The sequence below is a fragment of the Neofelis nebulosa genome, chromosome 3 (assembly GCF_028018385.1).
Source record: "Neofelis nebulosa isolate mNeoNeb1 chromosome 3, mNeoNeb1.pri, whole genome shotgun sequence".
Classification (NCBI taxonomy): Eukaryota; Metazoa; Chordata; class Mammalia; order Carnivora; family Felidae; genus Neofelis; species Neofelis nebulosa.
The window spans coordinates 206,039,224-206,064,844 of NC_080784.1; the positions used below are offsets into that span (position 1 = coordinate 206,039,224).

The 25,621-nt window shown below is 46.4% G+C and overlaps 1 protein-coding gene across 1 annotated transcript in view; it reads left to right on the forward strand.

The window, feature by feature from the left end:
• The window catches only part of POLN (DNA polymerase nu), a 154,586-nt gene that overhangs the window by 2,888 nt on the left and 126,077 nt on the right, over positions 1-25,621 (forward strand). Inside the window, 8 exon segments of the mRNA XM_058723346.1 lie at positions 13,069-13,148; positions 15,550-15,586; positions 15,589-15,890; positions 15,893-15,964; positions 18,636-18,777; positions 18,780-18,828; positions 25,023-25,102; positions 25,105-25,134. Coding sequence (XP_058579329.1) covers positions 13,069-13,148; positions 15,550-15,586; positions 15,589-15,890; positions 15,893-15,964; positions 18,636-18,777; positions 18,780-18,828; positions 25,023-25,102; positions 25,105-25,134 — 792 coding nt within the window.

The following is a 25,621-nucleotide window of genomic DNA, read 5'->3' on the forward strand; positions in this document are numbered from 1 at the left end:
TCCTTCTCAATTAAAACTCTCTCCTGCTCAGAGGTAACCATCATCCTGACTGGCAGTCACCTCCACTTCCTGATCATGGGCATTTTCTCCAGAGGCTTTTTTGGCAGAGATTATGTGTACGCAACACCAGTGTGTCCTGGGGAGCAGGATCAGGCTGCATGGCTCAGTCTCCTTGCAGTCAGGTGTGACCCGGGTTCCTGTCTGTGGGACGTGCGCTCAGGTGGTGTGTGCCGTTTCCAGGGTAGGCCCAAAGACATTCAGCTTGCTTCCCAGCTGGCCTCTTTCCTTCCACCCAGTAGGAACCCCAAACGACTCCTTTCAAACTCTGCAAATGATAACAGTGTCCTAGAGGATTGTGGAACATGTTGGAAACTGCAGTCCTGGAGGGACTTCACAAAAGATGTGTAACCAGCTGAGTACACTCACTCAGAACATGAAAGGGAAATAAACTTTATTCTTTAAGCCATTGTATTGTTGAGTCTTTTGTGACTGTAGCTTAGCTTTGTACCTTAACTCATATACCTTTTTTTTTCCCCAGAGAGTGCACAAGTGGGGGAGGAGGGCAGAGAGAGAGAGAGAGAGAGAGAGAGAGAGAATGAATATCTTAAGCAGGCTCCATGCTTAGCACGGAGCCTGATGCAGAGCTCAATTCCATGACCCTGAGATAATGACCTGAGCCAAAATCGAGTCCGACGTTAACAGCCACCCATATGCCCCAACCCATATGCATTTAAACTAGATTGAAAATTGGGTTCATCTGACTTAAATTTTCACAGTCATTTGGTGGTTCAATAATGCCGTTGAAAGTCTTTGGTAAATACTGGGGGAAGAGTTTGCAGGGTGATTCCAGGGCTGGCGGCTGATCTGCTGCTATGTGTAGGGTTATGCATATCATTAAGCATGTTTATTAGAAGATACCTCTCTTTTGTCTAAGGACCTATAAAAATCAGATACACGTTCTAGTACACATTTGTCCAAATTATTTTTCATTCTAACAGCTTAGATGTGAATGTGGTATCTTCCAGTAAAAAAAAAAAAAACAAAACTTTGACATTCTAAATTAATTACAATTTGAGACTCAAAGGTAAATATTTGTGAAAATCCAGTTCATTAATTTGAACTGTGTCTGTATTGCTCCCATCTGTAGAAATGTCTGTGATTTCAAGGACAGATAACATAAAACTAAATGACCAAGTAGATCTATTTTGATTGTATTCATTCTGGTCAAGAGTATAATGGATAAACATTTGGTATTTTATTTCTATTAAATAAACATAAAATCCTTATATCCAGTCACTTAGCAAGCCCTGCCAGGTGTGGGATTTCCGTCCCCACCGCCCCCATGCCAGCCTCCACTGCTCCTCCCTGGGGACATATGCAGTGGTGTCCTACTTGGCCTTCTTTACTGCCACTCTGGACTTGCCTTCATGCCTTTGCTCGAACTAGCTCAGCCCTTGTCCTCACCCTCTGCAGAGCTCCTCTGTGGAAATACGCCATGTGCCATAGGGGCCCCTGCCGTCCCTTTGTAGTGGCCCTTTGTAGTCTTGTGTCCCACCACCGTCCCTCTCACTTTACCCCCCCGCCCCCCAGATGGGACTGTAACTTCCAAGGGTGACATTTTCCAACACCATCCTCTACTTAACCCTTTTCTCTCTCCTTCACTCAACTGGTGAAAGCATTTTACGAGTTCTGCCCCAAATACTTCTGCTCCCAGGAAGCCTTCTTAGAAGTAAGCTGCCTTGGGTTTCTATTCTATTCCATTGGTCTATGTGTCTGTTTTTGGGCCAATACCATGCTGTCTTGATGATTACAGCTTTGTAGTAGAGGCTGAAGTCTGGGATTGTGATGCCTCCTACTTTGGTCTTCTTCTTCAAAATTACTTTGGCTATTCGGGGCCTTTTGTGGTTCCATATGAATTTTAGGATTGCTTGTTCTAGTTTCGAGAAGAATGCTGGTGCAATTTTGATTGGGATTGCATTGAATGTGTAGATAGCTTTGGGTAGTATTGACATTTTGACAATATTTATTCTTCCAATCCATGAGCAGGGAATGTCTTTCCATTTCTTTATATCTTCTTCAATTACCTTCATAAGCTTTCTATAGTTTTCAGCATACAGATCTTTTACATCTTTGGTTAGATTTATTCCTAGGTATTTTATGCTTCTTGGTGCAATTGTGAATGGGATCAGTTTCTTCATTTGTCTTTCTGTTGCTTCATTGTTAGTGTATAAGAATGCAACTGATTTCTGTACATTGATTTTGTATCCTGCAACTTTGCTGAATTCATGTATCAGTTCTAGCAGACTTTTGGTGGAGTCTATCGGATTTTCCATGTATAATATCATGTCATCTGCAAAAAGCGAAAGCTTGACTTCATCTTTGCCAATTTTGATGCCTTTGATTTCCTTTTGTTGTCTGATTGCTGATGCTAGAACTTCCAACACTATATTAAACAACAGCGGTGAGAGTGGGCATCCCTGCCGTGTTCCTGATCTCAGGGAAAAAGCTCTCAGTTTTTCCCCGTTGAGGATGATGTTAGCTGTGGGCTTTTCATAAATGGCTTTTATGATCTTTAAGTATGTTCCTTCTATCCCGACTTTCTCAAGGGTTTTTATTAAGAAAGGGTGCTGAATTTTGTCAAAGGCCTTTTCTGCATCGATTGACAGGATCATATGGTTTTTCTCTTTTTTTTTTTTTTTTAAATTTTTTTTTTCAACGTTTTTTTATTTATTTTTGGGACAGAGAGAGACAGAGCATGAACGGGGGAGGGGCAGAGAGAGAGGGAGACACAGAATCAGAAACAGGCTCCAGGCTCCGAGCCATCAGCCCAGAGCCCGACGCGGGGCTCGAACTCACGGACCGTGAGATCGTGACCTGGCTGAAGTCGGACGCTTAACCGACTGCGCCACCCAGGCGCCCCTCTTTTTTTTTATTAATGTGATGTATCACGTTGATTGATTTGCAAATGTTGAACCAGCCCTGCATCCCAGGAATGAATCCCACTTGATCATGGTGAATAATTCTTTTTATATGCCATTGAATTCGATTTGCTAGTATCTTATTGAGAATTTTTGCATCCATATTCATCAGGGATATTGGCCTGTAGTTCTCGTTTTTTACTGGGTCTCTGTCTGTTTTAGGAACCAAAGTAATACTGGCTTCATAGAATGAGTCTGGAAGTTTTCCTTCCCTTTCTATTTCTTGGAATAGCTTGAGAAGGATAGGTATTATCTCTGCTTTAAACGTCTGGTAGAACTCCCCTGGGAAGCCATCTGGTCCTGGACTCTTATTTGTTGGGAGATTTTTGATAACCAATTCAATTTCTTCGCTGGTTATGGGTCTGTTCAAGCTTTCTATTTCCTCCTGATTGAGTTTTGGAAGAGTGTGGGTGTTTAGGAATTTGTCCATTTCTTCCAGGTTGTCCAATTTGTTGGCATATAATTTTTCATAGTATTCCCTGATAATTGTTTGTATCTCTGAGGGATTGGTTGTAATAATTCCATTTTCATTCATGATTTTATCTATTTGGGTCATCTCCCTTTTCTTTTTGAGAAGCCTGGCTAGAGGTTTGTCAATTTTGTTTATTTTTTCAAAAAACCAACTCTTGGTTTCGTTGATCTGCTCTACAGTTTTTTTAGATTCTATATTGTTTATTTCTGCTCTGATCTTTATTATTTCTCTTCTGCTGGGTTTAGGCTGCCTTTGCTGTTCTGCTTCTATTTCCTTTAGGTGTGCTGTTAGATTTTGTATTTGGGATTTTTCTTGTTTCTTGAGATAGGCCTGGATTGCAATGTATTTTCCTCTCAGGACTGCCTTCACTGCGTCCCAAAGCGTTTGGATTGTTGTATTTTCATTTTCATTTGTTTCCACCCCAGAACTAGACCCACAAACGTGTGGCCAACTAATCTTTGACAAAGCAGGAAAGAACATCCAATGGAAAAAAGACAGTCTCTTTAACAAATGGTGCTGGGAGAACTGGACAGCAACATGCAGAAGGTTGAAACTAGACCACTTTCTCACACCATTCACAAAAATAAACTCAAAATGCATAAAGGACCTGAATGTGAGACAGGAAACCATCAAAACCCTAGAGGAGAAAGCAGGAAAAGACCTCTCTGACCTCAGCCGTAGCAATCTCTTACTCGACACATCCCCAAAGGCAAGGGAATTAAAAGCAAAAATGAATTACTGGGACCTTATGAAGATAAAAAGCTTCTGCACAGCAAAGGAAACAACCAACAAAACTAAAAGGCAACCAACGGAATGGGAAAAGATATGTGCAAATGACATATCGGACAAAGGGCTAGTATCCAAAATCTATAAAGAGCTCACCAAACTCCACACCCGTAAAGCAAATAACCCAGTGAAGAAATGGGCAGAAAACATGAATAGACACTTCTCTAAAGAAGACATCCGGATGGCCAACAGGCACATGAAAAGATGTTCAATGTCGCTCCTTATCAGGGAAATACAAATCAAAACCACACTCAGATAATCACCTCACGCCAGTCAGAGTGGCCAAAATGAACAAATCAGGAGACTGTAGATGCTGGAGAGGATGTGGAGAAACGGGAACCCTCTTGCACTGTTGGTGGGAATGCAAATTGGTGCAGCCGCTCTGGAAAGCAGTGTGGAGGTTCCTCAGAAAATTAAAAATAGACCTACCCTATGACCCAGCAATAGCACTGCTAGGAATTTACCCAAGGGATACAGGAGTACTGATGCATAGGGGCACTTGTGCCCCAATGTTTATAGCAGCACTCTCAACAATAGCCAAATTATGGAAAGAGCCTAAATGTCCATCAACTGATGAATGGATAAAGAAATTGTGGTTTATATACACAATGGAATACTACGTGGCAATGAGAAAGAATGAAATACGGCCTTTTGTAGCAACGTGGATGGAACTGGAGAGTGTGATGCTAAGTGAAATAAGCCATACAGAGAAAGACAGATACCATATGGTTTCACTCTTATGTGGATCCTGGGAAACTTAACAGAAACCCATGGGGGAGGGGAAGGAAAAAAAAAAAAAGTTTAGAGTGGGAGAGAGCCAAAGCATAAGAGACTGTTAAAAACTGAGAACAAACTGAGGGTTGATGGGGGGTGGGAGGGAGGGGAGGGTGGGGAATGGGTATTGAGGAGGGCACCTTTTGGGATGAGCACTGGGTGTTGTATGGAAACCAATTTGACAATAAATTTCATATATTGGAAAAAAAAAAAAAGTAAGCTGCCTTGGGCCACCTGGGTGGCTCAGTCAGTTAAGTGTCTGACTGTGGCTCAGGTCATGATCTCACAGCTTGTAAGTTCAAGCCCCACATCAGGCTATGTGCTGACAGCTTGGAGATTGGAGCCTGCTTCGGATTCTGTGTCTCCCTCTCTCTCTCTGACCTTCCCCTGCTCATCTCTGTCTCTCGCTCTCAAAAAATAAACGTTAAAAAAAAATTTCTTTTTAGAAGTAAGCTGCCTTGCAGTCCTTCACAGCTCGGCTGAGAGAACATACTGTGAGGTTCCTGGGCTTATCCATAGGGTGCTTTTTGCTCTTTGAGACAGAGCAAGGTGTCCTCACCTCTGAATGCTGCCCCCCAGGGGGGGCTCGGCTGTGAATTCATCTCTCAGTGATTTGGAAGAGCTTTTTACAGACAATATGTGTATGTGGAGGACTCTTCTGTTATATATGTTGTAAATGTTTTCCTCAATATTTTTGGGAGGTCTCTTTTGTTTGTAGTACTCTAGGAAATTAAAAAATAATTTTTTTTAATGTTTTTATTTATTTTTGAGACAGAGAGAGACAGAACATGAGCAGGGGAGGGGCAGAGAGAGAGGGAGACACAGAATCCGAAGCAGGCTCCAGGCTCTGAACTGTCAGCACAGAGCCCGATGCGGGGCTTGAAGTTACGAACCGTGAGATCATGACCCGAGCTGAAGTCAGATGCTTAACCGACTGAGCCGCGCAGGTGCCCCTAGGAAATTTTTAAAAAACAAAACCAAAACAAAGTCTGTAATTCCACATTAAAAAAATTTTTTTACATGCTTATACACACAGGCATGTAGCATACATCTGTACATTGTTTTCTTAGTTCAGGTTTTTGTTTGTTGCTCTCCTTTCGTTGCTAACCCATGCTGATAACTTCGTATATCCCTTTTATATCTGTGCCCGTCTCTTTCTGTGATTTTTTTTTAATTTATTTTTTTTAAATTTTTTTAACACTTTATTTATTTATTATTTTTTTTTTAATTTTTTTTCAACGTTTTTTATTTATTTTTGGGACAGAGAGAGACAGAGCATGAACGGGGGAGGGGCAGAGAGAGAGAGGGAGACACAGAATCGGAAACAGGCTCCAGGCTCCGAGCCATCAGCCCAGAGCCTGACGCGGGGCTCGAACTCACGGACCGCGAGATCGTGACCTGGCTGAAGTCGGACGCTTAACTGACTGCGCCACCCAGGCGCCCCATTTCTTTTCTTTCTTTTTTTTTTTTTTTTTAAATTAACACTTTATTTATTTTTGAGATAGGGAGAAACAGAGCGTGAACAGGGGAGGGTCAGAGAGAGGGAGACACAGAATCGGAAACAGGCTCCAGGCTCTGAGCTGTCAGCACAGAGCCCGACACGGGGCTCGAACTCACGGACCGTGAGATCATGACCTGAGCCGAAGTCGGCCGCTTAACCGACTGAGCCACCCAGGCGCCTCTCTTTCTGTGATTTTTTTTTTTTAAATTTTTTTTTCAACGTTTATTTATTTTTGGGACAGAGAGAGACAGAGCATGAACGGGGGAGGGACAGAGAGAGAGGGAGACACAGAATCTGAAACAGGCTCCAGGCTCTGAGCCATCAGCCCAGAGCCTGACGCGGGGCTCGAACTCACGGACCGTGAGATCGTGACCTGGCTGAAGTCGGACGCTTAACCGACTGCGCCACCCAGGCGCCCCTCTTTCTGTGATTTTAATTGCAGCTTGCGTGTGTGGCTGTGCTGTGCTGTGCTGTCTGGGCCCTCTCCCCGCTTCTCCAACGGGATCACCTGAGGCCTTTCTTGCCTGTGTATCCCTTTTGCCCCCCTCCTCTCAGTGCTTCCCTCCCCCCATAAGCTCCCTGTGGGCAAAGCTCAGAGTGGTTCCTGGGATCCTGATCTGCTGCAGTCGGTGCTAGGAATGGTCTGAGAAAGCAGACCTGGCATCTAGGACTTCGATCATCCTCAGATCGGCACCGGTGACTCCCATCGAGTTGTAGTTGGACGAGGGATGATGGCAGTGAGGGCCGGACGCTGTGGGACAGTGTGGCGCACCACTGCAGGCAACTGCAGCTGCCTGGACAGTGCTGCGGATTTACAAAGTACGAGGCAGTGGCAGACAATGGAAGTGGTGGCTGTGGCTAGGAATAACACATCCTTTGGAAAAAGACAGAGGCTGAGGGTGATTAATTCAGCAGTAAAAGGCTAACCGTGGTAAGCAGAGGGCTTCCCCGGTAGTCTAAAAAAGATCACTCACAGCCACAGGACCATTGCTTAGTCCTAACACTTGTAGAGCTCTAGAAAAGGCTGGATTCTCTGCCCAGGGAGGTGTGCTACCTCAAGGTCAGGGCCTTGATGAGGAAGAGGGACTAGGCCCTGAGGTACGGGACGGGGACATCCGGATTGGCACATTCAAATCCTGAGTCCCAGATGCTTCCGGGAACTGCAGAAATGGCTGCTCCTCTGTTAAAGGCTAGTGTCCCATCACCCCGCCATTGCTGAAGACAATGCAGGATGCATCTGGAAAAATACATGCTCCCTGAGGAGCTGCTGCCTCCCTCCCCCTTGACCATTAAGTCAACAACCTAGTCAAGAGGCACTGGACCTGTTAGGGGAGTGTGTAAGACCTGCGCCAGCCAGGTGGTCAGATGAGACAACCATTGGGTAGTGTGGACAGGGAAAGGCACGGCATGTTAACTAGTAACGGGATTGGCTACTGAGGAGTAAAGCCCTGTTAAAGGACCCAGTCAAGGCAGACACGGAGCAGCTCCCTGAGACTGAGTGTTGAAGAAAGAGGTGGAATGACTTGACCAGCTGACATACGCTGGCCTGCCACCTGCTGTCCCAGCACAAGCACCTGGGGCCCTTTAGTGGCGTGGCTGTGGGCTGGGGTGGAGGTCATGCGTGGACCCGGGTGCCTGTGCTCCCACTCACTGCGGCTGATCCAGGTACTGGCTCTGCTGAGGTCCGGCCTTCCAACACACCAAAGGCTGAGTCCCCAGTAATACCATCCTTTGAGGGAACAGTCACTCGGTGCCGAGTTGACAACACTGAACCCTTTGTGCCCCCAAAGGTGCAGTGATTTATCTGGACTGGAATCGACACGTTCCAGGCATGGGTTTCCCTTTACTGTTGCATAGGGCCTCAGTGAGCTCTGCTACCCACAGCTCAGAGCATTTGATCCACTGATAGTCCCACAAGCATCTCACTGGACGTGGAGACCTGCCGTGCAGTCAGGGAGCTGCCGTGGGCACGTGGCTGTGGGACCCACGTGTCCCCTCAGCCACACACCCAGAAACACCACCCCGACAGAGGGTGGGATGGCCAGTGACAGGCACAGCGTGGGCCCCGGCATGGAGCAGCAACCTCCAGGGCGCAGTGTCCCTGGTGTGTACAATTAAGTACACGCTGTACCTCAGTGAGCGTTCCAGGGGCAGTGTCCCCAGTACGTATAATTAAGGGGTCTCCAAACCAAAAGGTAGACGTGGGAGTGGTCCTCCTTACCATCATTTCCAGTGCTCTAGTCAGTAAATTTGTGTCTGGCCCTTAGCACCTCTGGCTCCTGCAGATTCAGTCTTGATGGTCAGAGAGGGAGCCCACTAGGGTGCACAAGAATGCCATTCAATTTTCAGCTACAGCTGCTGCCCAGTCACTTCAGTATCCTCATGCCAAGAGACTGGCAGGCAAGGAATGGAATTCGCATCCCGCCTGGGTGCTCCGCGGTCATCAGAAGTCAGGGCTGCCGTTACCTGATGGGGCAGGGAAGCTTACCCTTGGTACCCCGGTGATAGCTCTAGTCACCTCTCTGTCTCTTTTCTAAATCCGATTCAGTGACCATGGCCTGAGGAGGGTATGGTCACCAGGGGCTTATACCTCTCAGGGATGAGGGTTTAGGAAACTCTATTGGGTAGTCTACGTACACCGGCAGAGGTGCTAAGCCAGGGTGAGGGGACTCTAGAATGTGTACGAGAGGAGGGACACAAATATTTGCGGCTTTGAGGCCAGCCGCATTGACCAAGGGAGGCAGTCCATCCCATTAACCTTCCTTTTGGAAGTTTCCCCCCAGGGGTGCTTAGGTGGCTCATTTGGTTAAGCGTCCAGCTCTTGATCTCAGCTCAGGTCATGATCTCAAGGTTCATGAGTTCAAGCCCCACATCGGGCTCTGTGCCGACAGCGCAGAGCCTGCTTGGGATTCTGTCTCTCCTCTCTGCCCCTCCCCTGCTGTGCTTGCTCTCTCTCTCTCTCAAAATAAATAAATAAACTAAAAAAAAATTAAAAAGTTTCCCCCAAGGGGGCTCCTGGGTGATGTAGTCGGTTAAGTGTCCGACTCGACTCTTGATCTAAGCTCAGGTCATGATCTCCTTGTTCGTGAGTTCGAGCTCTAAAATGGGCTCTGTGTTGATGGTGCAGGGCCTGCTTGGGATTCTGTCTCTTTCTCTCTTTCTGCCTCTCCCCAGTTTGCTCTCTCTACTTCTCTCCCTCTCTCTCCTCTCTCTCTCTCTCTCTCTCTCTCAATAAACAAACAGACTTTTAAAAAAGTTTTAAAAAAGGGGCGCCTGGGTGTTTCACTCGATGCACATCTGACTCAGTTTCGGCTCAGGTCATGATCTCGGGGTTCGTGGGTTCGAGCCCAGCTTGGGGTTCTCTCTCTCCCTCTCTCTCTGCCCTCCCTGCTTGTGTGCACACGCTCTCTCTCTCGCTCTCGCTCTCTCTCAAATAAGAACATTTTTTAAACAATAAAAAACTAAAATTAACAATAAAAGATTCTCCAGGAAGAGGCGCACTAGAACCTTGATGGAGCTGCTTTCAGAGTGCATCTGCAGCGAGTGGCTGTGAGCAGTGCACAGGAGCACCTGGCAGTGTAGGACCACCGTGAGCCCTGCGGGTGCCCAGACCCCTACCCCAGCACTAAGCCAGTCATCGCCCCAGCTGCTGGGAGTGCTGTCGGCTGGCTGCTTACAACACAGCCTCTCCTGGTGGCCGCCTCAGCTGCACACCCCTTTCCCAGGACCGACCAGTCCAATGACTGGTTGGTGCTGGGATTTAAGGGGCGCCTGGGTGGCGCAGTCGGTTAAGCGTCCGACTTCAGCCAGGTCGCGGTCTCGCGGTCCGTGAGTTCGAGCCCCGCGTCAGGCTCTGGGCTGACGGCTCGGAGCCTGGAGCCTGTTTCCGATTCTGTGTCTCCCTCTCTCTCTGCCCCTCCCCCGTTCATGCTCTGTCTCTCTCTGTCCCAAAAATAAATAATAAATAAAAAACATTGAAAAAAAAAAATTTAAAGGCCCAGCTCCCTTAACCCAATGGGGGATAACTCTATAGCCATCCAGGTCCCAAGCAGGCCTTTGTAGTGACTGCATCTGGGTTCTCCTCCGGTCGTGCTTCCGTAAGTGTTGAACCTGAGGGCACTCCCCAGTGACCTTTCCAAATGCAAACCTTCATGTCTGAGTCGGCTCCCAGGGACCAGACCTGTGCCAGTGGGTGTCTATAACACACTTGTGCACATAAATGAGGAGGTTTGGTCACTGGTTTCAAAAATGGGATCGTATTTTCACAGATTCCTGTATGCATCTTCAAGGCGACTAATAAAGCCCTAAGTCATTCTTTTCAAGGGGGGTGTGTGCTTCCTGGTATGGATGGTACTTAATTTATTCATTGATTTCCCTCTTGATCGGTATCCACTTTGTTTTCAGTCTTTTGCCATAGATGTTTTGGTTTAAACCTATTTACTGTTGCATACATTTCTGTGAAACAGCCAATAGTGAGGTTGTTTGGTTAGATGGTTCATACATTTTATATATAAAATGTTTATATATATAAACCCTCTTTTTATTGAGGGTATGCACTCACACGCACACACACACATGTCCTACACACAAACCATATTCCTGATTTATAACTCAACATTCCACAAGTTTAACACCCCTGTAGCCTTCATCCACATCAAGAAACAGAACATCGGTAACACCCCGGAGGCCCATCTTTGCTACCTGTGGGCCTGTCCTTTTCTTCCCAACTCTCAAGGGTGATGCATGTATTTTTAATTTCCGTAGGTATTGACAGCTTGTTTTCCAACAAGATTCTAACTATTCACATTTTTACCACTGATGCCTGAAACTACCTCTTCCTTCCATTTCCAGTTACATTTGTTTAAATTTCTCCGACTACGAGTGAGTTTGGGTATTATATCATGTTGATTTGCTCTTTGGATTTGCTCATTTGTGCATTGCTTCTTCCTATCTTTTCCTCATTTTTTTTCTACTAAAAATTTTTTATGTTTATTTTTGAGAGAGACAAGAGTGAGCAGGGGAGGGGTAGAGAGAGAGGGAGACACAAAATCTGAAGCAGGCTCCAGGCTGTGAGCTGTCAGCACAGAGCCCGACGCGGGGCTCGAGCCCATGACCCATGAGATCATGACCTGATCTGAAGTCATACGCTTAACCAACTGAGCCACCCAGGCGCCCCCTCATTTTTTAAATTGAATGGTCTTTTTTTGCAGTATATAAGAACCGTTGTATAACACAGATAGTAACCCTTTATGATTTTTGTTCCGAATGGTTTTCCCAATGTATTTTTTCAGAAGTGGTGCTACTTATCCCTATTGATCTGTTTTTTCCTACTGAACTGAGATGCCATCTTTGTTCTGTAGGAAAGTCTCATAAATCCTGGGGTCAGTTTCTGGATTGTCCATTCTGTTCCAGAAATCTTTTTGACTATTCCTATTCAAATGGCATGTGGAGTTGATTGCAGTGGCTTTCTAGCATGTTCTGATAATCTAGCACGGTGAGCCTTTTATTTTTTCACTTACCTTTTGTCTGCTTTCAGATCTTTAGTATTTCGTCTATACTTTGATGTTATTTTTTTAATTAAAAGAGCTCGGTAGGCTCTCTAATTGGAATTGCGGTACCTTTATTTTTGGAAGAATTGAATATTTTGTGCATATCTGGATGCCGTGTCTTTCCACTTGTATAAATCTTCTTTTGTGCCATTTTATAAGATTTTAAGTTTTCATCATTGAATGCATCGTGCCTTTTTGTTAAATTTATCCCGAGTTCTTTCTTTTGTAAAGATTTCCCCTGTTTGCATTCCTTGGTTGTCACTGTTGCTGTGGAGGGTCATAAACCACAGTGGTTATGAGCACGAACATCTGAGTCATGTTGCCTGGGGTTCAGTGTGGGCTCCTTTACTTACCATCCAGCCCAGGCTTATTAAAATTAAAACAAAATTTAAAACAAGTTTGTATTCACGATGTTTTACTGAACCTCTAATTATTCCATTGCAATATTATTTGTTATAAGAATTTCCTCAGGGCGCCTGGGTGGCTCAGTCGGTTAAGCCTTTGATCTTGATTTCAGCTCAGGTCATGATCTCACGGTCAGTCGTGAGATCGAGCACCGTGTCGGGCTCCTGCTTAGTGCAAAGCCTGCTTAAGAATCTCTCTCCCTCTTCTTCTGTCCCTCCACTTCTCCCACATGCGCTCTCTCTCTCTCTCTCTCTCTCTCTCTCTCTCTCAAAAAAGAAAAAATTCCTCAAACATTTAATACTTTAAAGGTTTCTGCAAAATGTTGAACTTGTGTTTTCAGACTCAAGTATTCAGTGGAAATGCCAAATAATAATTTCTAATAAACAATGCGTGGTTACGTGGATCTGTCTGCAATGAATTTGAAGATATATTACATAAATGTTTATTGTGGTAGTATGCATTTTGGGCATCAATTTGATTACATTGTTTTACATAAGTAAATAGTAAGTAGTGTGCTCCTGTCACGAGGCCATCTGTGTTTAGCTAATCAGAGGACTTAGATTTCAATGCTTCTTTCATGTTTCCTGTTTGTGTTTTTAAAAGCTGCAGAAGTGGTGAATAAATCCCCTATTAAGTGTTCAGTACTTCTTGAAGATGGGAAGAATCAATCACTGGAAAAAAGGGTAAATCATTGCAAATGTGATTAATTCTAAATAGATAACTTTCACTTGTCCAACACAGGCTTTTCAAGTGTCTGCGGATTCCACGCTTCAGAGAATAAAGAACCGAGTCCTTGTTCTCCAGGAGCTTATAGTTGAGCCTGCTTGGTGGGGGATGGGGGACGGGAAGATAGAGATGTGTGTCAGGTGCCATGGTAGGAGAGACAGTCCCGAGAACAGCAGGAGGGACAGCTGGCCCATTTCTGCCCTGTCTCGTTTAGTTTTTTTCTGGGTGGTGGGGAAGGTAGTCTGAAGTGTGTGAATTATGCCTGAGTTGACATCTAGAGGGTGGTTAGGAGCCGGTCGGTCTGGAGCCCCATCTTTGGAGAGTGGGGGAGGACTTGGCCAAAGTGTTCAGGTTAGGGAAGGAGCTGGGGCTCCGGGGCAGCTGGAATACAGAGGGGTTCTGGAAGCAGGGAGAACCCCTGTCTCAGTGATGCTCTGTGTGGTGTGGGTCCCAGGGAGGGGGTAACAAGAGATCCTATCACCAATACCTGGGACAGGAGACACAGTGGCCGGGAGAATAGACCCGGGGGCAAACTCCCTGTGTTCAAGGCCCAGCCTAACTCGGTCTAACTTAGACTCCCTGTAGTACAATGGGGACAGTGGGACCTGCCCAGGGGTTGGCAGGCTCATTGTCGTCCTTCAGGTGGAGGGAGAGCCTGCTGACTTCTGATGGGGTGGGATTGGGGGGGTGGCAGCCCTGCCTTTGGAGATTCAGAGGTTCCCTCTCAGCCCTGCTTCCTGGTGCCCCTCCTGTCCCTCAGATAGAAAGCCAGCTTACCCTTAACAATTTTGCTTCTTTTCTTGCAGAAGAATTTTGAAAAGCCATATACTTGATGATGTGTTTTTAAGTTAACATTTAAAACATCCATAACGAGTTTAAAATGTTTCATAGGACACGATTTCTAGTGTATTGATAATATTGACATTTTAAAAAAGATTACATCATGGCTTAAAATATATCTACTAAAATCTAAGTACTATACTCTGGTAACTTAATATCCACAAGTATTGCTTTTTTTTTTTTTTTTCACTGTTTGTTTATTTTTGAGAAAGAGAAAGACAGAGCGCGAGTTGGGGAGGGGCAGAGAGAGAGGGAGACACAGAATCCGAAGCAGTCTCCAGGCTCTGAGCTGTCAGCACAGAGCCTGATGCGGGGCTCGAGCCCACAAACCACAAGATCATGACCTGAGTCAAAGTCAAACACTCAACTGACTGAGCCACCCAGGAGCCCCCATAAGTATTGCTTTAAAAGTGACATGAGAAAGATATTCTTCAGCAAAATGCATTTTTGTATTTCCCCTTTGCTCCTCAAATGCCTTTTCTTTTTTCTTTAATTTTTTAATGTTTATTTATTTTGAGAGAGAGAGAGGGAGAGGCAGAGAGAGAGAGAAGATCCCAAGCATACTCTTTGCTGTCAACACAGACCCTGACACAGGGCTCGAACTCACAAACCATGAGATTATGACCTGAGCCAAGATCAAGAATTGGCCACTTAACAGACTGAGCCACCCAGGCACCCCTCAAATTCCTTTTCTTGTATACTCCTCTGCAAAATTGCTAATGTAATATAATTTCATGCTTGGAAGTCTTTTCTTAAAACCATGTGATATTTCTCTGCAATAAACATGTGAGTATAAACTTCAACTTTACATTTTCTGTGACCATATACCAAATATTGAAACATTTTCCTTCAAAATTATTTTTAAAGTACTATTAATATATGTTCAAAACAACATAAATATATCACAAAATGTGAAAAATAAACATGAAAAATAAATGTTCTTCTGAATGAGTCTGGTACTGAGATAGGTAGAGATTCTTTTTTCCCCTCAGTCTGTGAATTTGTGAATGGAGGTGATGTGGTGCTAGACAGAGACAAGAAGGGGGTTGCTGCTGAGCTGTGTTAAAACAAAACTTAGTAGCTAGATGAACATGTTCTCAAATCATTGTGGTGATTTTACTTTCTGTTAATTGGCCTTTCCCTGGAAGTCGTAAATTATGGATCTTCAGTCTTACGCACGTCTGCAGGGGCCTCCTGTCCACGGCGCCTCTCATCACGCTCACAGGCAGCGGTCGGAGACTCGGATCCTGCCTGTTCCAGCCCGTGATGCAGATACGCGCTCCTGCCTGGGTGAAGAGTCACAGCCCTGGAAGATACCATATGGTTTCATTAGAAAGTTTGCTCATAGATAATGTGATGCTGTGTCCCCACTTTACCTTGGACAGGTTTTACCAGGAATCAGTTTGCTTTATAGATCTTAGGAATCCATATTCTAGTGAAATATTCAATGTTTTTCTACAGAATCTAAATTCTTTTACAAGCCAGACGTCATGAGCTTCCATCAAGCTCTGTCTTCAGCCCTCCGGTGTCAGACTCACGGACCAGCCGTCTGCTGACCCAGACGGAAGAGCAGCAGCTCACCGCTGCCTCCCAGCTGTCTACCTCCACCGTGGAAGCAGGAGGCTTCGGTTCTGCAGAAAATGGAATGGGAAAGAAAACAATTCCTAAAGGAAGATGTAGGTAATGAAAAAAGAGAAAGCATGAATCTTAAAAGAAAACATAGCACACATAATTTTTCGGGGAGAACAAGCAAACACGTGGCATCGGAAGAAGACGCTGCTGAGGTCAAAGCCTACCTAAATTGTGGGAACCCCAGAGCATGCGAAAACCATTTTTGTCATAGTAGGTATTTGGATGATTTGGAGCACAAAGCCAAGTGATTGAAATGCTCCAAGAGGCTGAGGCCCTGGTGGTGACACTGAGAGTGGCCCAGGTGAGTCAGCATCGTCGGGTCTGCGGTCAGTTCTGTTTCTGTGCCACTGCAACGCCCCTTCTCTTAGTGTCTGATTTGGGTAGGATAGCTGGGGAGAAGATTTGAGCCCCCCCCCCCCCCCAGTGGTGAGTGACTGAGAACGTACACTCATCAGGTGTTCAAGAAACCGCCAGTGTTTTCCAGAGCAGGCACACTGCTCTGTGCTCCAGCAGCACTGGACGGGGCGGGGTGGGGGGTGGGGGTGGGGGCCAGACCCTCAGCCTCCTTGCCTGTACAGTCTCCTGCTGTCAGCCGTTCCTGGGGTGTGAAGCGGGGTGTCGCTGCGGCTTTAAACTGCGTTTCCCTCCTAACTAATTACATGGAGCGTCTTCTCTGTGCTTATCGCCTCCGTTTGTGTATCTTCTTGGGGGAAACGTCTGCTCAGATCTTTTGCTCCTTTTTTAATGGGGTTACTTGGGCCTTATTTTGCATCTGTAAGCATTCTTTCTGTATTCTGATACAAGTCCCTTGTCGGATCTATACTTTGCAGTTCTCCACATCTGTGGTTTATTTGTCTTCAGTTTCTTGCTGGTGTCTTTTGAAGCACAACATTTTTTAATCCGATGAACTCCAGTTTATCAATTATTTTCTTTTATTGCTTACACTTTTGTTGTTATATTCAAGAATGCTTTGCCTATCCCAGGTCTTGAAGGTTTACTTCTATTTTCTTCTAAGAATTTATGGTTTTAGGGCCACCTGGGTGGCTTAGTTGGTTAAGTGTTTGACTAAATTTTGGCTCAGGTCATGATCTCCTGGTTCTTGAGTTTGAGCCCTGCATCAGGCTCTGTGTTGCCAGTGTGGAGCCTGCTTGGGATTCTCTCTCTCCTTCTGCCCCTCCTGTGTGCTCACTCGCTCTCTCTCTCAGAATAAATAACATTTATTTATTCATATATATATATGAATTTATGGTTTTAGGTCTTACATTTGAATCTGTGTCTGATTTTGAGTTAATTTTCATGTCTAACGTGAGATAAGGGCACAGACCCACCTGGCTGCCTGCATGTTGATATCCAGCTTCCCCAGAACTGCTGATAAGACTCTTCTTTCCCTGTTGAATTTTTTTGGCACCTTTATTGAAACTCAATTGACTATAAATATAAGGGTTTATTTCTAGACATTCAGTTCTTTCCATCGGATCTATATGTCTGTCCTAATGCCATTACCACACTGTCTAGGGTACTTCAGCTTTGTGGTAAGTTTTGAAAGTAAGAATTGTGTCTTCCAACTTTGTCTTTTTCCAGACTGTCTTGGGTATTCTGGTTCTTTTGCATTTCCATATAAATTTTAGGATCAGCTTGTCAGTTCCTTCAGACACCCAGCTGAGATTTTGGTATAAATTGTGTTGAGTCTATGGAGGAATTTTGGGAGTTTTGCTGTCTTGACAGTATTGAATTTTCTGATCCATGAACAGGGGTGACCTTTCATGCATTTAAGCCTTCAGTCTCTTCCAGCAGTGGGTTTAGTGTCCAAATCTTGCTCTACCTGTCATTTTTGAAAGAGTTTTGCCAGCTAAAGAATTGTAAGTGGATCATCTTTTTCCTTTCACCAGTTTAGAGATGTGACCACACTGTCTTATAGCTTGCTTTCTTTCCCACAGGAGACCGGCTGTCACGCTTCTCTTTAGTTCCATCCGGGTGACACCCCTACCCCACCTGCCCGCCCCCACCCTGCCTCTTTTAAGGTTTTTATTCATCCTTGGTTTTAAGCAGTGTGATGATAATGTGGCCCAGTGTGCTGTTTTCACGTTTGTCATACTTGGGGCTTGTAGATCTTGGTTCTACAGGTTAAATGGGGGAGAACTCTCATTCCCATTGGGGGTTTTGTGGCCCTGAAGCATGGTGTTTCTCTGTTTGTTAGGTGTTCTTTGATTTCTTTCACCAGTATTTCATAGTTTCACCATGCAGATCCTGTGCATGTTTTGTTGATTTCCATTTAAGTATTTCATTTTTTGGAATGGTTATTATAAATAGTAATACATTTTTTTTAAAAAGATCATTTTTACATGTTCGTTGAGAGTGCATAGAAATACAGGTGATTTTGTGTTTTGATCTTGTATCCTGCAACCTTGCTATCCTGACATGTTAGTTCCAGGAAGTTTTTTGGTTTCTTTTAAATGTTTATTTATTATTGAGAGGGAGAGAGAGAGAGACAGAGCATGAGCAGGGGACGGGCAGAGAGAGAGGGAGACACAGAATCCGAAGCAGGCTCCAAGCTCTGAACTGTCAGCACAGAGCCTGACGCGGGGCTCGAACTCACAAATCGCAAGATCATGACCTGAGCCAAAGTCAGACGCTCAACCGACTGAGCCACCCAGGAGCCCCTTTTGTAAATTCCTTTGGGTTTGCTACACAGACACTTGTGTCATCTATAAATAGGGACCATATTCTTCCTTTCTGATTTATATGACTTTTATTTCTTTTTCCTGTTTCACTGGCTAAGACTTCTGCTGTGATGTTGAATAGAGAGGAGACCAGATTTGGAGAGTAAGATCGTGGGGTTAGCTTTTGGCTGAAAGCGCTCTTTATTTACAAATTAATTTTAGGCCTTTTCTTTCTGCTTAATTATAAAACCTATCTTTCTTGAATACGTGCATTGTTTATGTTTAATTTTGAAACTTTATTTGTGTTCACAGGCTCTTATTTCCTCTGTTAAAGGCATCGTGGTGTCACTGCAGAGCCGTGCAGTTGGCAGTGGTCCCCTGGACATCCCAGCTTCTGACGGCGCCCCGGGGGAAGTCTCCACACCCAGTCCACGGTGTAACCACATAGAAATGGAGCTTCCTCCAATGGGGGCCAAGAGCATGAGGCATATAATCAATTTTCCAGGTCAGACATCTCCATTCACTGCCTTAAATCCTACTTACATGCCTGCTTCAGTCCAATTTAAAGTCTCCCAAGCTCCAGTTTTAATTATTTAAACTTTTATTTATTTTTTTTTTTAAAAAAATTTTTTTTTTTTTTAATGTTTTTTATTTATTTTTGGGACAGACAGAGACAGAGCATGAATGGGGGAGGGGCAGAGAGAGAGGGAGACACAGAATCGGAAACAGGCTCCAGGCTCCGAGCCATCAGCCCAGAGCCTGATGCGGGGCTCGAACTCACGGACCGCGAGATCGTGACCTGGCTGAAGTCGGACGCTTAACCGACTGCGCCACCCAGGCGCCCCTAATTATTTAAACTTTTAGAAGTTTTGTTTCGGCATGTGAAAATAAATGTGAAAAAAAAAAATGATCTAAATGACAGAAACCTCTGCAAACCCCAGCCTGCTTTTCCCCAGAGAGTTTCTGGAATGGGGGTTCCATCCTTCCATGGGAGCCCCTCTAAGACTTGAACTGAGAGCTCAGTGAGAAGTTGGGGAGGAAAGCATGGTTCCAAGGCCTGAAAATCCAGCCACGGCCAGACTCCCAGACTATTTTCCTCATCACACGCATTCATTCACTCACTCCCAGCGTTAGAAAATTAAGTTATCCCTCTATTCAAAAAGTAAATTGTCCTCAGTACCACCTAATTTCATCCTAATTTCAAAGCTTCACTCTGTGAGAATAGTTATAAGACGTAGCCCACTTGGACCTGCCCTTTGAGAGTCTTACAGCTTACAACGAGCAGAGATGCTTGTCCCGGTCCTGAAAAGTCCTGCTGTGGGCTCTAGCCTGTGCCTCGCCACAGCTGCTTGTGCCTTGGGTGGGGACATCCACTTCCTATCCTCCCTGGCCTTGGAGTTCCAGCCCCCCTAGCTGCCTGGCAGGAGCTCCTAGAAGGGGCTGTCTGGTCCTGAAGAGGGGCTCACAGGGTGGGGTGGGGGGCAGTGAGAAGGTGGCACTCGGGCCTGGCCCTTTCAGCCTCATCCAGTCTCACTGGGCTGTGGGGGACTTACAGGCAGTTGTGTCTGTGTTGTCTCAGCGAGGAGTGCCGGGGGCCAGTGTTCACTTTTATGATGACGGGACACTGTCCAGCAAAACCACTGGGGAACTCCGAGGAACCAGATTTATTCCTCACAGGTCCCGGAGGGTATGCAGCACACGGGCGCACAGCAAAGTCGCAGGTAGAGCAAGAGGGGGAGCAGGCCTGAGGCTCTGCCTTTAAGAGGCTCTGCCTTTATGAGGCTCTAAGGATGTGGGGCTTGGGGTTTCAAGGGCTCACTCCTGATTGGCTGATATAAGTCATAAAGGTGGGAGTTAGGGTGCAGGAAGGGAAAAGCAGGCTCACTCACAGGTCAGTTATCCAGGTCACCCTGGCTTTTCTGGAGGGACCTTCACGGGTGGGGGCGGCCTTGTTCCTTTTCTGGCTGTTTTGCTAGCAGCTTGTCGTACAGCTGGCAACATGGACGTTCTTTCGAAGTGGTTGCCTCGGCAATCAAAAGCCCGATGCCCACACTTGCACCACAGTAATTTTTGGTGCAAACGGGACAACTTTTGACAAACATAGCGCTCTGCTCACAAGAAACCCATAGCCTTATTTTTACATAATTGTCTTCGGAAAGAACACTTCGGCAGGTCTGTTGCATGGAAGGCCTGTTTGAGAGCAGAGCCCTAATACTTGGACAGCCTCTGCTGAATTCTGGGTTTATATATCCTACTCAGTGCTGTTTACTTGGACACGTGGTAGTCACTTCAGCCTTAACGTGTCAAACTGAGCCCCTGCCCTGCCTGAGACCTGCCTCCTGGGGTCTGTGTTGTCCTAGCCAGTGTCCGCACTTGCTCTCCGTGAGTCTTAGGTCATCTTTAACTTCCCTCTTCTTTGCATGTACTACGTTCAAGCTCTTAGCAAATCCTATTGGCTCTGCCTTCAAAATACAGCTGGAAACTGACTTTCTTCCTCTCTGCTGCCGCCATTTGTTTCAGCCTTTACCTCCTGACAGAACTGGGCACGAGCTTCCTCGGTGGCCTCCTGCCTCCACCGGCCCCTCCACCTGCTCTCTGCACGGCTCCCAGAGAGGTCCTACACACTCCCTGTCCCGAACCCTCCAGCAGCTCCCCACATGCCTGCAGGTCTGCACCTGCCCCTCACCGGGCAGGAGCTCGTCTCCTCTCTCCCTGCTCTCACTGCACCCCAGCCTCCTGCTCTACGTGAGGGTCTTAGTTCTTCCCTCTCCTGCAGTGTGCTCCCAGCTATCGGCATGACTTGCTGCCCCATTCCTGTAAACCACACACACACACACACACACGCGCGCGCGCGCGCGCAGCAAATCATGAAAAGATGAGAGTATAATGAGCCCCATATACACACCCACCCAGACCAAACAGTTACCAAGGGTTTTTCTGTCCTTCCTTCATCTGCCCCTTTATGAGGGGAGGGGTAGGGAGCTGGGATTAAGGAAAATCCAGACATGCCATTTTAGCTCACAGGGCTCAGGATGCAGGTCTAAAACACCTGGGCTTTTCTTCACGTGGCCGCAATGCCATTCCCAAACCTGACAAATTTAATACTCAGTCCAAATTAGTTACCTGATTGTTTTTAAATGTCCTTCTACACTTGATCTATTGGGATCAGGATGGGCAAGGTCATCCGTGACATTTCTTGTCTCTTCTGCCTCTTCTAATAAGCTCATCCTCCGACCCCCGACCCTGTCTTGCAAAAGGTCCCATGTCCTGGACTCACCTGTTTTGTCACTGTGGGGTCCTTTAACTCGTTCCCCTTTCCTCTGTGCTTTCTGAAAACTGGAGCTTGGCTCTACAAGTCCGTTTTTCAGGTCCCTCTTGTTTCATGAGAGCACCTCCCTGGGTGGTGCTGCCTCACACCCCATCCGTGCTGCAGTTGGCTGGTCGGATTTAGCAAATAAAAATGCAGGATGCTAAGTTTGAATTCCAGATAAATAATTTTTTAGTATAACCTATGTCCCATATGTTGCAAGACACATACATCTCTAAAAATCATGTATATTTTCTCAGACACAAATTATCCACTGTTTTCCTGAATTTCGAGTCTAGCTCCGTAGTCTGTGTTCCCTCCGGCCACGTCTGTGATGCAGCTACATTTCCTCGCATCCGTGATGCTCAGCTGGAAGCGGGGGTTAGGTGACATCAGCACAGCCCCCTTCTTGTCCCCTTAGTGGCTTCATGTGCCAGCGAGGGTCACCGGAATCACTTTTTAGTTATGTCTGGAAGATGGTGATTTTTCTGTGTCTGTCATTCCTTCCACGTGTGTTGGGTAAGATTTTCCGTAGAGAACTTTCCGTCTTCAACTGGGTGTTTTGTTCGCTCGATCCCTCAGGTCCCTGAGGTGTTACAGCAGGGTCAGCGGGGGTTGGGCGGCTTCCTACCCACCATATAGAGCAGTGCCCACACCCCCACGCACACCCCCAAGTGCAGCTGCACGGCGTGTAGGATACCACCCCCTCTGTGTGCGTCTGACCCCTTTGTTCCCTGTGGATCTGCCCCCAAGCTCTCTGAAGCAGCATTTTTGTGTTTTGTTCATTCCTGTATCTCCACAGGCCACGGACAGTGTGACAGAGCTTGTGCTGAGCAAGTGTTTGTTCAGAATTAGTCTTGAATAAGTGAATATTGAGGTTTAATTTTGTAAGTTCCAAGACATTTCTATGAAGACATAGCTTCACATACCATAAAAATGGAAGTAATAATCCAATTCTATGATAGTATGATTGAGATTTAAACTTGTTTTAAATGTCTATTTATTTTTGAGAGAGAGAGAGAGTGAGAGAGAGCACCAGCAGGGGAGGAACAGAGAGAGAGGGAGACACAGAATCTGAAGCAGCTCCAGGCTCCAGGCTATCAGCGCAGAGCCCCACACAGAGCTAGAACTCATGAGCTGTGAGATCATGACCTGAGCCAAAGTCGCACACTTAACTGACTGAGGCACCCAGGCATCCCTGTTTGAGATTTAAAATGAATTTGAATAAATCACATTAAAAATTTTTTGAAATGTATTTTGGAGAGAGACAGAGACAGAATGCGAGTGGGTTAGGGGGGCAGAGAGAGAGGGAGACACAGAATCCAAAGCAGGCTCCAGGCTCTGAGCCATCAGCACAGAGCCTGACGCGGGGCTCGAACTCACAGACCGCAAGATCATGACCTGAGCCGAAGTCAGACGCTCAACCGACTGAGCCACCCAGGCACCCCTAAATTTTTTTTTAATGTTTATTTATTTTTGAGAGAGAGACAGACTGTGAGTGGGGGAGGGGCAGAGAGAGGGAGACACAGAACCCGAAGCGGGCTCCAGGCTCCGAGCTGTCGGCACAGAGCCCGACACGGGGCTCAAACTCGTGAACTGAGAGATCATGACCTGAGCCGAAGTCAGACACCTACCAACTGAGCCACCCAGGCACCCCTGAATAAATCACATTTCAATTAAAGCACACATAAATAACTCTCTTGCACAAGGCGTACTTAATAGCGTTTATTAGACACCTGTGCAAGCGTGCAAGTTCTTACCTGCTCTTTCTCCATCTTCACGTTAACTCTACGTGTTTGGTCTTATTATTTTCCATTTTATAGTTGGGGAAACAGGCTCAGAGAAATAATCGTAAGTCAGTCTTGAGATTTCAATTCAGGCCTCCTCTTTTTAGTCTCAAGTCTCGCTCTTTTATATTCTAGCTGCCTTTTTGTTTGCAAATGTGACACGATGGACTTACATAACTGACTTAGAGTACACATTGTGTTTCAGCCACTTTGTCTTACAAGATGCTCTTTCTGTTGTCTTATCTTAAGATGGAAACCCACACCCGCATCTCTCACTAGTAGGAGACCCTGCCGTTCTTAGATGGCCTTAGTGGAGACTTCGGGTCTCGGCAAGTGGGAGCATCAGAGAGGAAGCGCAGCTCTTCTCCTGTGTGAGCCCCAGCCTCTCTCCCCTGCTCTCCTCTGTGCACCCTCCCGAGTCCGAGTCCGCAGAGCCAAGCCCGGAGGCTGTGCTACTGGCACTCTGTGCTCCCTCCCTTCCTGGCCCCCCTTCAAGGGAATCCCAGGCGAAATCATGCAGGAAAACGTGACAGGACTGAAAACGTCTGTTTATGGAGCAAGCTGAGCGAAATCTGACTGTTGATGTGTGCAGAGCTGAGTGGGCCCCTGGTTTCTTTCTCCCTCAGCCTCTGCAAGGCAGACCCTCATTCATGTATGGAGAGACAGTTACTATAAAGGGAGACTTACAGTGTGGGCCCTGGATGCAGCAGATAGGGTCTCAGACCTTAGCTTTGCCACTCGCCAGTTGGGGCATGCTGGGAAAATTGGTTAGCCACCCTGAACCTCAGTTTCCGTATCTGTAAGGTGGATCTGGTGCCTGCCTAACAGGGTTGTGGTGAGATTTCGGTGTAACAGTCCTTTGAGGTGTTTAGCATAACGTCTGCTCATGGGAAGTGTTCAGGAAATGCCAACTCTTATCAGTCCCGTGCCCAAGAGCTCACGATGCAAGGGGGCAAGCAGACTTTCAAGGTAAATGGCAGCACAGCAGATGTGGTCCTGCTGCAGCCTGTGCGTGGACGAGAGTATAGGAGGGGCAACTCCCTGCCTGGGGAAAGGGGCCAACCCTCCTGAAAACAACAGGTGGGCAGTTTGCAGAAATCGTGGGGGGGGGGGGGGGAGAATTGTCGACCAAATGCACACGTGCTGTGGCCCCAGAGTGCGAGAGGATGTGACACCATGCGGTGGTGCCAGCGAGAGAGCTCCGTGTGAGCAGAGGGCAGTGTCTGGAGCACGTGCTGGGACTGGGAGAGCAGGCTGGAGCGTGGTGCGGGGAGCCCGTGAGGGGCCCAGAGCGTGTGCTCTGGTCAGAAAGGCGCGTCTTAGTCTGCTGGGAATGGGGCCTCCCTCGGGGGTTAGCTCCCGATTGATGCCGTGGGGCCTCGGGTTCACCTCCCAGCCTCTCTGTGCCTCGTCGTCATCACCATAAAGTGCAGGTGAGTGACACCCACCTTGCAGGGTTCCGATTAATCCGTGCTCTTAGCGTAAGAAGGTCTGCACATAGTACTATGTAAGTGGTGGCTATACAATAGGAGCGTTCTTTCCAAGGTCAGAAGTCGGAAGTTCTAAATCAGTGTCTAAATCAGTGAATTGGTTTTCATCTCCCAGGAAAGTGCTGTTTCAGACTCTGAAATGTAAGTGTCCTGTCATTTGTTTTAACGCCAAGGATTTTGTGAGGACAGTGCTGCAGTTTTTGGTAATGATGGCGGTTGGAAGCACGGTAAGTTTTCGTTTTCACGATCTCTGAAATCTGACTCTCCAGCAATGACCCCTCCTGACAGCGGGAGGCAGCACCAGGCAGCTGGGCCGAGGGTCCCAAGGGTGAGGGGACACCTTCCCTCCGTGCTTTCGATTGCTTGTTTTTGTTTTTGCTTTTGTTTTGCAAGTGTGTATATTCCTTCTGTAGTTTAAAATAAGAAAAGTGAGTTATGCAGTGTGTTCGGATGGCATTTGTTGTGACCACAAATAGCTTTAAACTCCCTGAGAATTAAACTAAAGTCCAGACACATGAGAAGACGCTCAACATCACTCAGTATGAGGGAAATACAGATCAAAACCACAGTGACCTGGCACCTCACACCTGTCAGGATGGCTGAAATCAAAATCACAAGAAATAACAAGTGTTGGCAGGGACGTGGAGAAAGGGGAACCTTCGTGCCCTGCTCATGGGAATGCAAACTGGTGCAGCTGCTCCGGAGAACAGTGTG